Source organism: Acipenser ruthenus, chromosome 13 (genome assembly GCF_902713425.1).
Source record: "Acipenser ruthenus chromosome 13, fAciRut3.2 maternal haplotype, whole genome shotgun sequence".
In the NCBI taxonomy this organism is placed as follows: domain Eukaryota; kingdom Metazoa; phylum Chordata; class Actinopteri; order Acipenseriformes; family Acipenseridae; genus Acipenser; species Acipenser ruthenus.
The window spans coordinates 26,589,282-26,604,466 of NC_081201.1; the positions used below are offsets into that span (position 1 = coordinate 26,589,282).

The 15,185-nt window shown below is 36.3% G+C and overlaps 1 protein-coding gene and 1 long non-coding RNA gene across 4 annotated transcripts in view; one reads left to right on the forward strand and one right to left on the reverse strand.

Moving 5' to 3' along the window:
* The first annotated feature begins 351 nt into the window (after nucleotides 1-351).
* On the forward strand, nucleotides 352-13,512 carry LOC117418514 (uncharacterized). The gene is made up of 4 exons (XR_004546818.3): nucleotides 352-417; nucleotides 795-862; nucleotides 6,239-6,343; nucleotides 13,172-13,512. It is a non-coding gene; the product is annotated as an uncharacterized LOC117418514 (long non-coding RNA).
* The window catches only part of LOC117418513 (cGMP-dependent protein kinase 1-like), a 141,357-nt gene continuing 132,442 nt past the window's right edge, over nucleotides 6,271-15,185 (reverse strand). For all 3 annotated transcript variants that reach the window (XM_034031650.2, XM_034031648.2, XM_034031649.2), the window contains 9 exons: nucleotides 10,794-10,890; nucleotides 9,940-10,079; nucleotides 8,680-8,769; nucleotides 8,442-8,583; nucleotides 8,010-8,173; nucleotides 7,108-7,230; nucleotides 6,923-6,985; nucleotides 6,757-6,823; nucleotides 6,271-6,404 (listed from right to left, as the gene is read on the reverse strand). In XM_034031650.2, the coding sequence (XP_033887541.1) occupies nucleotides 6,306-6,404; nucleotides 6,757-6,823; nucleotides 6,923-6,985; nucleotides 7,108-7,230; nucleotides 8,010-8,173; nucleotides 8,442-8,583; nucleotides 8,680-8,769; nucleotides 9,940-10,079; nucleotides 10,794-10,890 (985 nt within the window). In that variant the 3' untranslated portion in view covers nucleotides 6,271-6,305. The remainder of the gene's footprint in view (nucleotides 6,405-6,756; nucleotides 6,824-6,922; nucleotides 6,986-7,107; nucleotides 7,231-8,009; nucleotides 8,174-8,441; nucleotides 8,584-8,679; nucleotides 8,770-9,939; nucleotides 10,080-10,793; nucleotides 10,891-15,185) is intronic.

Below are 15,185 nucleotides of genomic sequence, written 5' to 3' on the forward strand. Positions count from 1 at the left end.
TGGGAAAGGATACTTTTTTTTCAATGATGCAGTTCCACCAAATTATTAGGACATGATTTATCTGTTGCTGTGGATTTCTTTAATTACAGCATACATTATTGTTTATCCACACGAGGTTGTGAAAGATGCTCTTTCGTATTTCCTTACTGTCTGATGGTGACGATGATTGGAGAGGGGTTTATATATATATATATGGATCAAGCTGACATAATGCTTTACCTACTGGAAATATTTGAATAAATATAGTACTGTATTATGTTGTAGTAAAATATCACAACAATTAGATTAGCTTCTATTTTATTTTGTAAGATTTATTTCTCTTTGTCTCCCTCTGTTGGTACAAACGGCTGTTTTGCTTTGACTGCATATCACTTCACTTCTATATCACTGATTCTACGTGCTTCCAGGTTGTTCTATGTAGGTTGTCTAGTTTATTATTTTTTCTTTGAATCTGACTGCAAATTCAATCTGGTGCTTTTGATCTAGTGGGGAGAACCAGTGTTTTAACTGCTCTGGAGTTCTGCTAGAACAGACGTATTGCGCTGCTGATAAACTGGCACACTGCTGGGCTCTGCTGCTGTTTCACTTACTGTAAATTGAATGAAGATTCGTCTTTAGACAGCTGTGTTCTCTTTGTAACAGCTGGTGCTATTGCTACATATTTTTATGTTTTGCTCTGCTGATATTACACTGTTGATGTGCAACATATAGTGTAACCAACTCTGTTTTGGTCAGATTTATGAGACCGGGAATGTTATAGTCGTGTTTAAAATAACGTTGTGTTTTATACGCAGCGTGAGGACTGCCAGAATGCAAGCCCAACTGATGTCCTACCCGGAGACACCATCAAATAAGTGGGATGGTAAGTGTTTGCATTTTTAACGCAATTTATTGTAGAGAAGGCTAAACTTGGATTGCCAACAGTAAACACATTTATTCTTTTTTGTATCAATGAAGCCTACTGTATCATGCTACACAGCTGGTGCCTGTTCTCATAGGTGTCAAAGGCACTCTCACTAGATGGCAGCATCAAGCTTCATTCCTCCTTCTACTGCCCCACATAATCCTAAGGCATTAAAAGGTTAAGGATACCATACATAAGACAGAATTGTTTAGCAGTGTTTACAAGTGGTGAAAGAAAGCTTTAGAATTGTGATATTTCTGTGGGGACCTTCAGACTTATCCTTCTGAGTATGACAGAAAAGGCCTGGAAGTAACTTCTTGACCCACACAAGGAAAAAAAAAATACATTTGAAGTGCAAACTATCCCAGATAAGGATAATCCTGAAAGGTCTAAGAGACTGCCCACTCCGAGAATCTTGTCTATTTACTATGCTTTTCTAATTACCACTGGGTCACTATGTTGTTGTTCAACCAAGCTTACATGAAGAGGAAAATGGTAGAAGGTTTCATTAACTCTTAAACTGCTAGTTTTCCCCAATGCCAAGCAATTTCCTGTTTCACTACTGATTTCCATATCTTTGTTTAACTATATTGAAAACACATTATTTCTGTGAAGTGAACAATTATATCAATCAATCAAATGGTGCAAATATGAAGGGATAGATACTACTGTATCATTGAATTGAAAACATGCTTTGTGTTGATCATGAAATGGAAAAAGCATTGTATAGTGTTGCAATATGATTCCAGCATGTAAAAGTGTTGTTGACAGTGGTGGTTGACTTGCACTACTGTATGAATAACTTTTGTTTGTCAAGCAGAGAAAATCAATGCATGTAGATTTTCTCATTTTTAATATCTTAGCCAGCAATCTGCTGAAAGTTGTGAAGCATCAAAGCGGGTAAGGGCAAAGGAAGGAATGTACTTGCACACACTTCAAAAGTAGCTTGTCTTTATTTTAGCTCTATAAAGTATACAACAGGCACTCTGCAATTAAAGTTGCAGGGAAAATACAGAACAACATGAAAGCAGCTTTATTATATGAAATAAATATTTTGGACAACATCAAGTGCAACTGATAGATGACTGTTTTATGACAGACATGGTTTTGCTTGACAAAAAGACTTGCTCATGTTGAAAAAGAAGCAAATATAACCAGAAACATTTTAACACAGAAAGAAAAGCAAGTAGCAAATTTACACCAAAAGCAACTTCTTGTTTGTTGTTGTTGCTATAAACATCATATACTGAAATATAATTTGTTATTGTCCCAGCAACATAACTACGTTATTGCAATGAAGAGTGCAAACAACAATAAAGAACCTAATGCAGTGTTTAGTTTTCATCTTGTTATTATGATAGGTAATGCTACGAATGAGTTGCATATACAAGAAAGCAATATTCCTATTCTGCTGAGCAGTGCGCTAGTTTAGCTGTGCTACATGTCTTGTTGAAAGTGCCAACCCCTATTAGTTTTCACAATTTCATGCATTTGATTATTCCTCACTAAAATAATATCAGTAAAATAGTTTAGTAGGCTTCCGAGTGACACATCTGGTAAAGGCACTCTGCGTGGAGTGCAGGATGCACCCTATAGCCTGGAGTTCAGCCAGGGTGTCCTCGGCTCACCATGCACCAGCAAACCCTGTAGACAGGCTGGGCGCCTGCGGGCCTGCCTGTAAGTTGCCCAGCGTGTAGCTCTGAGGTGGCTGCAAGGCAGAGTGAAAAGAAGCGGACGGCTGACGGCATGTTTTGGAGGACGCGTGTCCGTCTTCGTCCCTCCCCAGTCAGCGCAGGGGTGGCAGCGGTGAGCCGGATTGAAATAAACAATAATTGGGCTTACCAAATTGGGGAGAAAATAAGAAAAAAATGCAGATTCAAAATTTATATATATATATATATATATATATATATATATATATATATATATATATATATATATATATATATATATAATAGTTTGCTTTCAGGTTTATTGAGTTGTTTAATTTTATTACATTATTAAATTATTTTGGTGACAGAAAAGTCTCCAGCAATGTGGTACGGTCTTATATTGCAACTGGTTGATTATTATTATACCTTGCAGGATTCATGTAACAGAACACTGAAAGAGACACCTCTCTCTAGCTCTGCTATCAAATCTCATGCAGACAGTCTGGAACAGGGAGTTGTTAACAAAGGTTGCAAACCACATTCATTACCACCTGGGTCTTTAATGGACCAAATTGTTAGTTCCTGCAGAAGCCAGGAACTATAGCGTTACACTAAATTTACATTCCTTCCCAAAATGTACATGTAGCTTAAACAATATTATTCTCATCCCAAGTACAACATTGTGAACATTGTGAAATAGATATCACTTTTTGGAAGGAAGTTGTACTATAGAGCTTGAACTGTTCAGTAATTCTTCCTGTCTCTCTGGGTAAGGTTCATATTGGGTCATCATACACATAGTCTAATTCATTTCTCAGTGCTTGTTTTGTAATTATTGCATTTTAAGGGGTGGTCAGACTGCACAGCAAACTAGGAATATATCTAAACCAGTTGTATGTATAGTTACTTGTTTGTTAACCTGCACAAACATTATACATTTCACAGAAATGATACAGCATCTAAATAACAGATTTACAGCTTAGCCACAGCTTTAAGGGAATCACTTTAAATTTTGAAAGGTACATTTTATTGTAAGAAAGGCTTATCAAGAGCAGAAAGAACTGTAAAAAAAAGCAGCAAGCTGAGAAAGGACAACAATTGAGGTGTTTGTCTTTGTCATGCAGCATTACACCAAATGCAGTTTTTTTGGCTGCCAATCATTTTAAGGCACTTGCAAAATGCCAAACAGCCATGTCATGATTCTAAACTAGTATGGGGCAGAATACAGTGTTTTTGGTTGATGATGTCAAACATAATGAGATCCTTCAAGTCTGATTTTAAAAAACCTAAAACAACACACAGGTCACAAATATTAAAATTAATTAATAATGCCATTAAACTAAAAAAAAAAAAAAAAAAAAAAAAGTGGTACATGTATCACAATATTGATGCGAAAATACCCATTTACACAAATATTTACTGTTAAATAAGAATTCTCTGTTTGTTAATGCAACAGCACTGTGTGCTCCACAGCTTCTGCACCTAGAGTGAGTGGAATATTGAATTTATTTATTTTTCATTGCTCATCGGTCACTGGGTTTTGACTACATGTTGGCAATGTAAAATGCATCTCTATTTAAAGAAGTATACCAAATAACATCCGTCGGTATACACAATTAGAAGAATTTATGTAGCTGCTGTGTCACGATTTTAGTAGAATTTGCCAGTGAGGTTTAAAATATAAAAATAGATGTGCTGATTGGATGACAAACGTTGAATGAAAAGTGGTCTGTATTAAGCCTTTGTGATAATATATCATTAAAGAACAGGTGACAAAACAGATTTACACAACTTTTAAAGACATAAAACTAAACCGGTTTTGTTTATGATACTATAATTCTCAGAGAACTTAACTTTTTCCAATACTAAACACATATATACAGTCTGTTCTCTTCAAATCATACTAGCTGTGAGATCCCCTGAAATGTATTCCTAAAGATGATGCATACTTCATTTCAAATGCATCTATTAAGTCCTAAATCCCTATGGTGATGATGATTTCATGATCCTGCATTTAACAGTGTGTTAGTCGCTTATGCTCTGTACCAGCCTGCCATCTGGTGGTACTGTACACACTTCTTCATTAGAACTATATATATGAACTATATTCATTAATCTGTACTAATCGCAAAACAACATGGGGTAACGGGTACTCTGGTGATGCTCATGCTAACACACTCTAAATAATAATAATAATAATAATAATAATGACACCAGAAGCTGCTAATTAATTATTTGTATGATGCTAATATGATGATAGTTGGATCCCTCTGTTTAATAGAAGAACCAAAAGAACCTTGGTACAATTTTAGACATAAATTTGAATGTCTTTTATCAATGTCTTGTTTTTATTACTTCTGTATATCCTCTGAATGAGTGTTTAAAGTTATGGATGGGTTCTATAGTAATGTTTGAACAGATGCAACATGAAGTGATTCATTTAGTTAATATAGTATTAAACATTATAATAAGGACAATAAAAAACGTTGAACGTCAGGTCTGTAGCAGAAAATTAGATATGACTTTTTTCCCCTGTATAAATGTTGCAATTTTAATATTTTACTTATATCAATTCTAATCTTTTACTACAGTGCAGTAGTAATGTAATGGATATAGAAGATGATTACATGTACATGTCCCAATGCTTTATTTCCCCCTAATCTGGTTTAAAAAGGAATTGCATATGTAAACAAAAGACAACAAAATGAATAACTTAAAATTGCATCTGAATCTGTGCAACTTGAGACGCATAAAAAGAAGAAAAAAAAATAGTTAACCTATTGATGTTCTTCGTAGTTTGTCAAGTACCATAACCATTATCTAAGGAATCAAAAGTATATAATTTGTGCTTTTAAAGTCAGTTTATATATATATATATATATATATATATATATATATATATATATATATATCACACACACAGTGCTCACCCTTTATAACGCTGTAGTGGGGAGCCATAGTTACAAGACTGCTATTTGTGTTCCGCCTTATAACAATTATACAAGGGCTACTGTAATGGCATTATAGAGCAAATGGGAGCCACGACCCTACCATGTTATGACCGATTTCACACTATAACGGGGCGCGTTATAACGGGTGAGCACTATTTATATATTTTTAATGTACCTTTTAAAAAAGCAAAACAACATTCAGCCTTATGAGCACTATTTAGATATTTAAAAAAATTACAAAATAAAAATCCAGACACTGCTCTGACATGAGTAATCCAATAGGGTATGATCCTCTTGTGCAGTAAACACTGGCCTGTATATAAGACTAGGCATACTCAATTTGAAATGCACCACAATATCAGTACCATAGGCATCTAGAATACTGAATACATTACTATTTCATTTATAACTAAGAATATTTATTACAAATAATTATTCTGGCTTTCAATACTGTGTTCTTATTCCATTTTCAGTTTCAATGATTACAGAATAGCAGGTTCATTGCAGCCAAAGAATATTTGCTTGGCTGCTAACTTTAAAAAAGGCCTTGCTCCAGGACCACCATATGAACGATGATACACCTGAACGTAAAACACTGAAGGAGCACAATTGTTATGTAAGCATAAGTCCTAATGCCACTGTAGTAACTGTAGCAGCATCAGTGAAGGCATCTTGGTGACCCAGAGCACTAATCTTCCCTTCATTTCCTTTTTTTTCCTTCGTTGTTTCAGTTTTGCAGGCAGCCACGTTCCAAAGAAGCTGTCCTAGGCAATGCAGAAGCAGGTTCAGAAAAGGAGGTTAGAAATCGGTGTCCCATCCTGAGTTGTCATCTGGAGGTGGGTCTTCATTGTCCTCAGGGAAACTGTCAAAGTTGCTTGTGTCAGTTGGAGATGTGACCTAAAAAAACAGACAAAAGGTTAGTAAGAATAGCACATTCAAATGCATTCAACATTATTCTATGATAAATATACCATAATTTTCTATTTTCAAGATTGACGTAACCCATTATCTCCTGAAATGTACAGAACAATATTGTAAGACTGAATATAAGCTCAGATAATTTATTATTTATTTAATTGTGTTTTATACATTTAAACACTTTTCAGTAATTATTTAACACATTACATAGTATTTCAAAGCATTTTGTTTTGGTAAGTCTGAAAACCAGAACCCTAAAACTTAATAAGAAATACATCTTCGGAAAAGAGCTGTAGTAGCACAGGTAAAAAATATTAGGACTAAAACTCACAGTGGGTATGATAGGAGGTGTCAATGTTCCTTTCCGCAATCCTTCCCAATTAAATCCTTCAAACCATCTGAACAGAGAAAAAAAGTAAGCACAAGTTTCTAAAAGAGAAGGAAAACAGGAACCCGCCTGTGGTGCTTGTCTAGTATGACAATGTGGTCTCACTTACTTGTGCTTTTGGATGTCTTTGACACCGTTTTTCAAGTTTCCTAATCTTTCTGATGGATTATCCCTAGAATAAAAATATATATTTATTATATGTGTATATATCTATGTAGCACTTGTTCAGAATCATTTCAAAGAACTAGATAAATCAATCCACTTTGGGCAAAATAATTTACATTCACAACTCACCTGCATAGCTTTTTGATTAAATTAGCAGCATTTTTGGTAATCTTCTTTGGAAATTCAATCATGTCGATGCCCCGCAATATGATGTTATACGTTTTCATGGGGTCCGGGCCTGAGAAAGGTGGACTGAGGGGGGCAAAAAAGAATTTACTTTTAAACCAGCATTTTTACAATAACAATAATTATAACAAAATCATCTTTTGTGTGTAATTTTTGGTTCACTGAAAAAGAAACACAAATAAGTGTTTTTTTTTTTTCGTGAGTTTTTTTGCAGCTGTATGTTTGAAACTTAGTGACATTTAAGGAGTGTGGACAGCTCTGCCTTGCAGCACTTCAGCTCTGTTTTTCACACCCAGCTTGGAGCACAAGTACTGTGTTTCTGATGACTTCAAGAACGCAACCCCAGGAAGCCTGTGTTTTGGACAGGCTCCTCACATGTACAATAACAGAACTGTATTTCATTTTTTAATCTGTAGCGGCTTCCTTCTAGTCAGGATTGAAGCATTTCAGCAAGAACAGAAGGCAAGCCTTTCACTGAACATGTTGTTATAAAACTGTCCTGTGGTTAAGCAAAGATCCTGGGTCTCAAGTGCTGTCAATCCTTTTATCCTTTACACTTTCTGGGGTTCAGTACCAAAAGAGGTAGGAATAAAACAAATATTTTAGGGACTAATGTGTGGTTTACAATTGAGACTGTATTTAAACTGGCCCCCCCCCTCCCACACGTGATAAGTCTCTGCTAGTCTCTGTAAGTCACCTTGGATAAAGGTGTCTGCTAAATTAACAAATAATAATAAGATACCTAATGCAGTAGTACTGACAGAAAAAAGGAGCAGTGTATGATACTTATTGCTTTAAATAAGACCCACATATTATGATGTTTATTATATCCATTGTTATCTTACCTGCCAGTCAAGAGTTCATACATTAGGATCCCCAATGACCAGTAATCTGCTGATATGTCGTGGCCTTTATTTAGGATAATCTCTGGGGCCACATACTCTGGAGTCCCACAGAATGTCCATGTCTTCTTTCCAAATCCAATTTTTTTTGCAAAGCCAAAATCCACCTTTAAAAAAAAACAAAAAAAATGGAAGAAATATTATAATTTAAAATGTTACTGTCAACCAAATCAAGTAGAACAAAGTGGATCATAGACTTTTGTATACTTATATATAAGCAACAGCTGTGCTTAAAGTTGGATTTATGTATATTTTAAATGAGAACTTGTTCTCAATGTCTTTACCTGGTTAAATAAAGGTTTGAATTGAATTGAATTGAATTGAATTGAATTGAATATTTGCATGGTAGAATCCATTTTGGGATGTTGTACTTACCAGCTTTGCATAACCTCTGTGATCCAGGATGAGGTTTTCTGGCTTGAGGTCCCGATATATAATTCCTTTGGAATGCAGATAAGCAAAAGCTTCAACTACACAGGCTGTGTAAAAACGTGTGGTTGAGTCTTCAAATGAACCTCTGTAATGCATAGAAAGAGTTTACTGATTAAGATGTGTCTCCATTGTGAAGAAGCTGCATGAAGCTCTTTGAAGTAAATATATGGTATCCCTGTACCTGTCCCTGAGAATGGTCCACAGCTCTCCTCCCAGGCAGGCCTCCATTAACATATATAAATACTTGCTGTCCTTGAAAGTTCTGTAGAGTCTGATTAAAAACAAAGGTAACACATTAGCTTGTATTATACATATGCCCTTTATACATATCATATTTGAGATACTCTGCAACGCTTATTGAGGACTGTTTAGCTCACATTATCGTACAAAACGGGCACCAGTAGCACAGCTGTATATAACCTCACAAAATATTTTTTGTATAATATTTGTGTAACAGCACATAAACACAAACAATGCAATAGTGGTTTAAGGTACACTATGTGGTTCCATGTACCTTTATATTATGCATAAATGGAGGGAATTGCATTCTCAAGATACTGTACATTCCTTATCATATTGAGAAATAAAGCCAACTGAAACATAAAACCAATAACTATGCTGTCTGCTCTGCCCTGCCCCCACTTTATTGTGTCAGTATTAAAAATGTAGAAATAAAACCTTGTGAAAATGTGATAACCTCTAAAGTCATCTCCAAGGGAATAATCTTGATCTGGTTCGATTACAAAAAAAATCTTAGCATTGCATCATTATAACTTCGCTAGCAGTGAATTAATCTTTCCTTCCTCTCGAGGGAGCCCATGCACTAATATTTCCTTTTTGCTAACTGCATCTCTTTTATCATGTATATCTAACCACTGTCTCCCTATACAGTGACACATCCTTGCCATTAGGATAATCATTTCCTGGCAGGATTCCTTCAATTCCACCAGGACAGTTCTTTCAAGCAGTTACCGTAGTATTACACATCCAACATAGGTGCTGACCCTGCCCATCTTCCCAGGCAAAAATATCCATTTCAGCTTTAGCAAAGACCACAGTATTCCTGCTGGCTAATAGAGAATTTACCCTCAAAGACTGAAAACAGCTTTGCAGTTGTCTCTTGTAGAATGTTTTTTTTCCCCTGCTTTACTATACTGTCAAAGCTCACTTATTATATATTGCGTCACAAATTTGGCGTCTCATTGTAAACTTCTTTGTCTGCTGATTGACGTGGCCATTTAGAGTGGATTTAAAGCTTGTCGGATTATTATTATTAATACATTTCTTATCAGATGGCAGCAAGAACCCTATAACAAGGACAGGCTTAAATGTAGCCATTTCATAAAATGCAGCTCAAAGCTATGTTTCCTGTATTTGATGGTGTTATTGAGCCACACAATACAATTCTTCTATGAATCGTGCATTGGATCATGGACATTACCTTACAATGAAGTCGGAGTGCGCCTCCTGCATTATCTGCTTCTCTGACCGAATGTGCTCTTGCTGCCGGGTGTCCACTATGTGGCGCTTCTTTAGGATTTTCATTGCAAACGTTTTGGCTTCATCGCTTTTCATTTGCACCTTGAAAGTGAAAGGACACAGTTAATGGCTGTGATGTTCACTGGCTTTTTCCCCATTCAGTTGTTTTGTACAATATCATCCTGTTACACGTGTTCATTTTATTGATCTGCTTGAAAGGCTTACAATACCTACAAATGCACTCTCTGATAACAATTTGCACGGTGTAAAAAACGTTCTTTGTTGTACATGTCAGTTTTGTGTCTGTGAATGTTTTTGCTTAGCCTGCCTGCAACATCAGGGTTGTCTTTAATAGCCTTTTATGAACTGTGAACTCAAATTGAACTTTTAAGCTTCCAATCTGGGCTAAATATATTCAGCTGCTTCGATGCAGAATTTTTCACAGTGCATCAATGTCAATATCACCCCACAATCTATAAATAATCTACATCAGTCTAAAAATGATGCCAAAAGCAAGAGGGCACATGTTTTTTTTTTACATTCATTGATGTGCTGCAGTGCTTAAAATAGGGCAGGAGAGCCTAGCAGGGCGTTTTCTTTACTGTCATGTCAATAAACTCAAGTCCTAATCATCTGCATTGCACCAGCTTCTCTTGACAATATGGCATATCGCACCACAGACAGCTGTACATGTTGTCAAGCAGTGGCAACTAGGTTTTACCAAATGCTAAATTTCCCAAAAGTTGTGGTTGGATCATTAATCATGTCCAGCTGAGGGGGAGGGGAATGGGGAGAGAGGAGGGGGGGGCAACCTACCAGTTCAACACGGCCGAATCCTCCAACTCCCAGCGTATCGATGATGTTGAAATCCACCAGGTTCTGGTTGGAGAAGAAGGCATTCTCAACTTCATATCTGCATTTTTTAAGATGGAAAAAAGGACATTTCTTTGAGGTGATGATATAGCTAGCATAGGATGGCATGGTGCTGCTACGCTCTTCATCTGCTTTGGTTCCATCTTTAGGGGGTCTGGATGCAATTCTGGCATTTGCTTTGCTTTTGGTCCCACAAGAAACTTGAAAATAAATATATTTGGGTCACAATTTGTTTGGTTTTTCCACGTGGTTAATTGGATACAATTCAAGATTTTTTTTTTTTCGTCTGATTTCCTTGTGCTACAGAAAAGTAGCTCCTTCCGCACCTCATTTTTTGTGCAGCCAGTAGAGAACTATGTAGACTGTAAGTGTCAATGTCATTAAATCACTGAACAGAAACCAGTAACTTGAACAGCCTATAGACACTTCAAAAAGATAAATCTGGCACCAGAAAACTGCTGCTTGAACAATGATCCGCCACACGGAGTACATACTGCAAACACAGAACAGCTCGTTTAGCCTAACACTTTTCTTTAATATCCGGTGCTTCAAACTGTGATCTATGTCTTTGTTAATTCTCAAATATGCTCACACTGCAAACTGGCATTAAGAGACACTGGCTGGTAAATGCAAGCAGTCATCACACATGTAGCAGTTCTGCTGCCAAAACAAGACCCAGTTCCACAGAACTACAGGTCTAAAAATAATCACTTATTAATCACTAGCTTATCAGGGTCCTCCAACAGAACTGTTTGATTACAGACACCACCACCAGCCTAAAAAAAGAATTCAAGCACGTGGATGTCCCCGTTATTCACCTTCACCCTTCTGCAGCACATCACCTGATATGTGGGAACTCCACTGACAGAACTCAATATACTGTAGGTATCATGTTTTGGAAAGAATGTCAGTTTGATGCAATTATTTCCCCATGACCTGAGATCACCTGTACATGTTGTGCAATGCCTTAGGCATTATTTCCAGTTTACCATGTCATTGTACTTTCTTCTATGCTACTTGCAGTATACAGTACTTTACAATGTATTATTAATAATAATATCTGCTGAATCATTATTAAAAGAGAATGCATTCAATATTTTTGTAAACACAGCTGTGGGAGCCTGATGTAGGAAAAAACAACCCCTGTTTGCTTAAATATAATGTTCTGTTTTTCAACAGTAGGAATGATAATTCATGGTGCTACTGGTTGGACCAGATTGAAAGGGCAGTCCAGTCTAGTCAATACTGTCAGGGCAGTGCTTTACGATCCCCATGTTATTCAATTACTTAACGTGTCTACGCAGCTCAAAATGTAAAGGAACCAGGAACAACATCAACACAACAATTTCCTACTTTGAACAACAGTGTCATGGGATCTTAAAATGGTTTTATTACCAGATTTAGCTTAGGGAGCCTAGAGTCAAGCCCAAAGGAGTTGATTCAGACAGGGCGAAAATAGATGCATTTGTTTAAACCACTTTAAGTTCTACATCTTTATTTCAGCCTATTGTAATTAGCCATGTGGTAGTCTAAGCTGGTGTATTTGCCTATGTGCAGTACCTCCACTTTTTAAAACAATTTTTCAGGACACATACAAACACGCCATCTTGTGGCAGCTTCTATAACTGCAACTAAAAACATACAGAGTGCAAACTTCACTTCATAAAACTGTTCTAAGCCTATGTGAGCTTATGACTGGAATTCCAGTAACATGTGATGATGCTTTGTTAAACACTGACAGTCCACTGTTATAAAGGCAAATACTACACATTGTGGGGGATTATTATTCTAAACTGGGTGAAATTGCATGCAACATTATACAACTAAACATCAAAATATGAAAATGCTTGTTTTGTCATATTTTTTTAGTTAAAAGAAAGAAAGCATTTGTGGAATGTAGCACAAGCGTGCCATTTTCTAATCAAAATATAAATGTTTAAAATAATAATATGTAATAACGGTACTAAAACACAATACACAGAGTATGCTTTGAAGTCTTCTTTAACCTGATAGTCTTTTTAAAAAATAACTTATCTAAACCAAATGGCTTTAATTTTTATTCAATTTGTAATATAACAAATATAAAATATGGCATGTAGCACTTTTTCTAAAGCACCATAATACATGTTAGAGGAAAATGCAGATTTCTAAAGAGGGATTTGTGCTGTTAAGTACATATGGACGTGATTAATGATTAATTAGGTACGTTTTTTTACTGGGATTATATAAAAAATATATATATTTTTTTTTTAAAATTTAGTAATCAGCAATTGATTTTACCCTGTTTTTCTCCCAATTTGAAATGTCCAATTGTGTTTTAGGCTCACTGCTACCACCCCTGCGCTGACTCGGGAGCGGCGAAGACGAACACATGCTGTCCTCCGAAACACGTGCCATCAGCCAACCGCTTCTTTTCACTCTGCAGGCCCGCCATGCAGCCAACCCAGAGATCCAGCGTTTGAGGCCACTCGGGAGCCAAAAAATACATAATCAAGCAGCAACAGCTACTATACATTCTCTTTCTGAATAAACTATCCAAAATAACAATTACATAAGACGTTTTCCTTTTGCTAATTCCATTATTTTTGCATCACATTTCAAACCCTTGCAGATGATTGCAATACTATGTAGTCTACAACAAATTAAAGGCAGGTAGTAGAGTATCTCCTCAGGAAAGCACGTACACACTTGATGGCTCTCTTGCCTCCAGTGTGGATGCAAAAGACTGAATTGTTTGCATCAGTGGGTGTTTGTCATGGCAACAATGTCTCAGCAAGAAAGAGCTGAACACTCTTTATAAGAAGGGATCTGAAATGGAGAGCCTGTTTTGTGATATGTAGAATTTGCATATTTATATACTTTGATCGAGTGCATTAGAGAACTTATTTTATTTTTACCTCTGCAGAGCAAAGTTGCCTGATGGTGCTACTACAAAGCACATAGAGCACTGAACTAGATGCAAATTAGACTGTATGACATTGACAGTGTCACATAGGCTCTGTATCTTTCATATAATTGTATCTCAAGAATAACTCTTTCTGCATGACTTTACTAGCCCATGTGAACTATACTGGTGTTTTACTAGCATGATGTATTTTAAAGTCAGAGAACCAAGGAATCTTGGCAACATTTAAACATAAAAGATCAGACTGTTGCATGTACAACAAAGAAACTACCAAAACCAACTGGTTGATCAAAATACATATCTGTGTGTGAGCAGTAATTTGGAACGCTTACATGTGTGTGTTCCCTTTCTTAAAAGAGTTAGTCAGACAGCAACTGTACATGTTGCCTGCAATATGTTTTGTTTTCCTTTCTGCTGGCTCAATGGGACTCGGTTGAAAAATACATCCACTTGAAATAGCCACTTCATTATCCTGGGTTAATTATTAATTAGACTGCTCTATCTGAATATTGAATATTGGAATTATATTTCAAAATGATTTGCTGTTTTATGAACACCAAATGATTCAATAAACATTTGGTTGTGGCACAGCCCCTGATAAAACAGAAAAAAAAGTAAACATGACCACCAGAGGGCACACTTGTAGAAGTATAAAAAATATATTACAGGTCAATTATCTTCATACTGTTACCCAAATTTGCCAATTTACCACTAAACCCACTTCTGCCACAAAGGGTACATTTAGGTTTTACGAAGTGAAAGAGCAGCCGATCAATACTAAGCTTTCAAGACTAGTCAGGGATGTGCATCTGATCTTAACTGAAGTTTAACCAGTTGGGTTTTATTTTGTGATGTAAGAAAGTTTCAGCAAAAAATGTAATACAATCTCGAAATCTACAAATAATAATAATAATAATAAAACATTTATATTTGCTTCTGTTCTAAATATTGTCTGTCCATATCCTACCTCTCCATTAACAGAAAGGATGCCACTTGAAGCCCCCAGTGTAACCAGTAATAGGCTCTGTGGTACAGGCCCCTGGAGAGGCACATTGTACAGCAACGTGAATTGCCCAAGGATGAGTCCAACTGATGCGATTCAGAATACACTCACAAACAGATGGCTCCAGCTATCCTTACAAAACCTTTTCCCTCAAGTTTTATGTTTGATTTCTGTAACAACTGAGCAGTGCGAGACAATTTAAAGGGGTATTTCAGTTTTCAGTGATTTGTATTTACATTTCTTTTTAACACTATCCTATCAAATGGGGTGCATTCTGTTACTGTCAGCCCTCTCCTTCCCCTTCTTTGTCTAACTGGATATCCCACTAAAAAGGCGATGGAATTCGATGTACTTTGGCATGTGATTAGAGGCTTTGGTGCTCTAGCCTACTATAGACAATGATGGTGATAGTTCCAAGGCCAAGGTC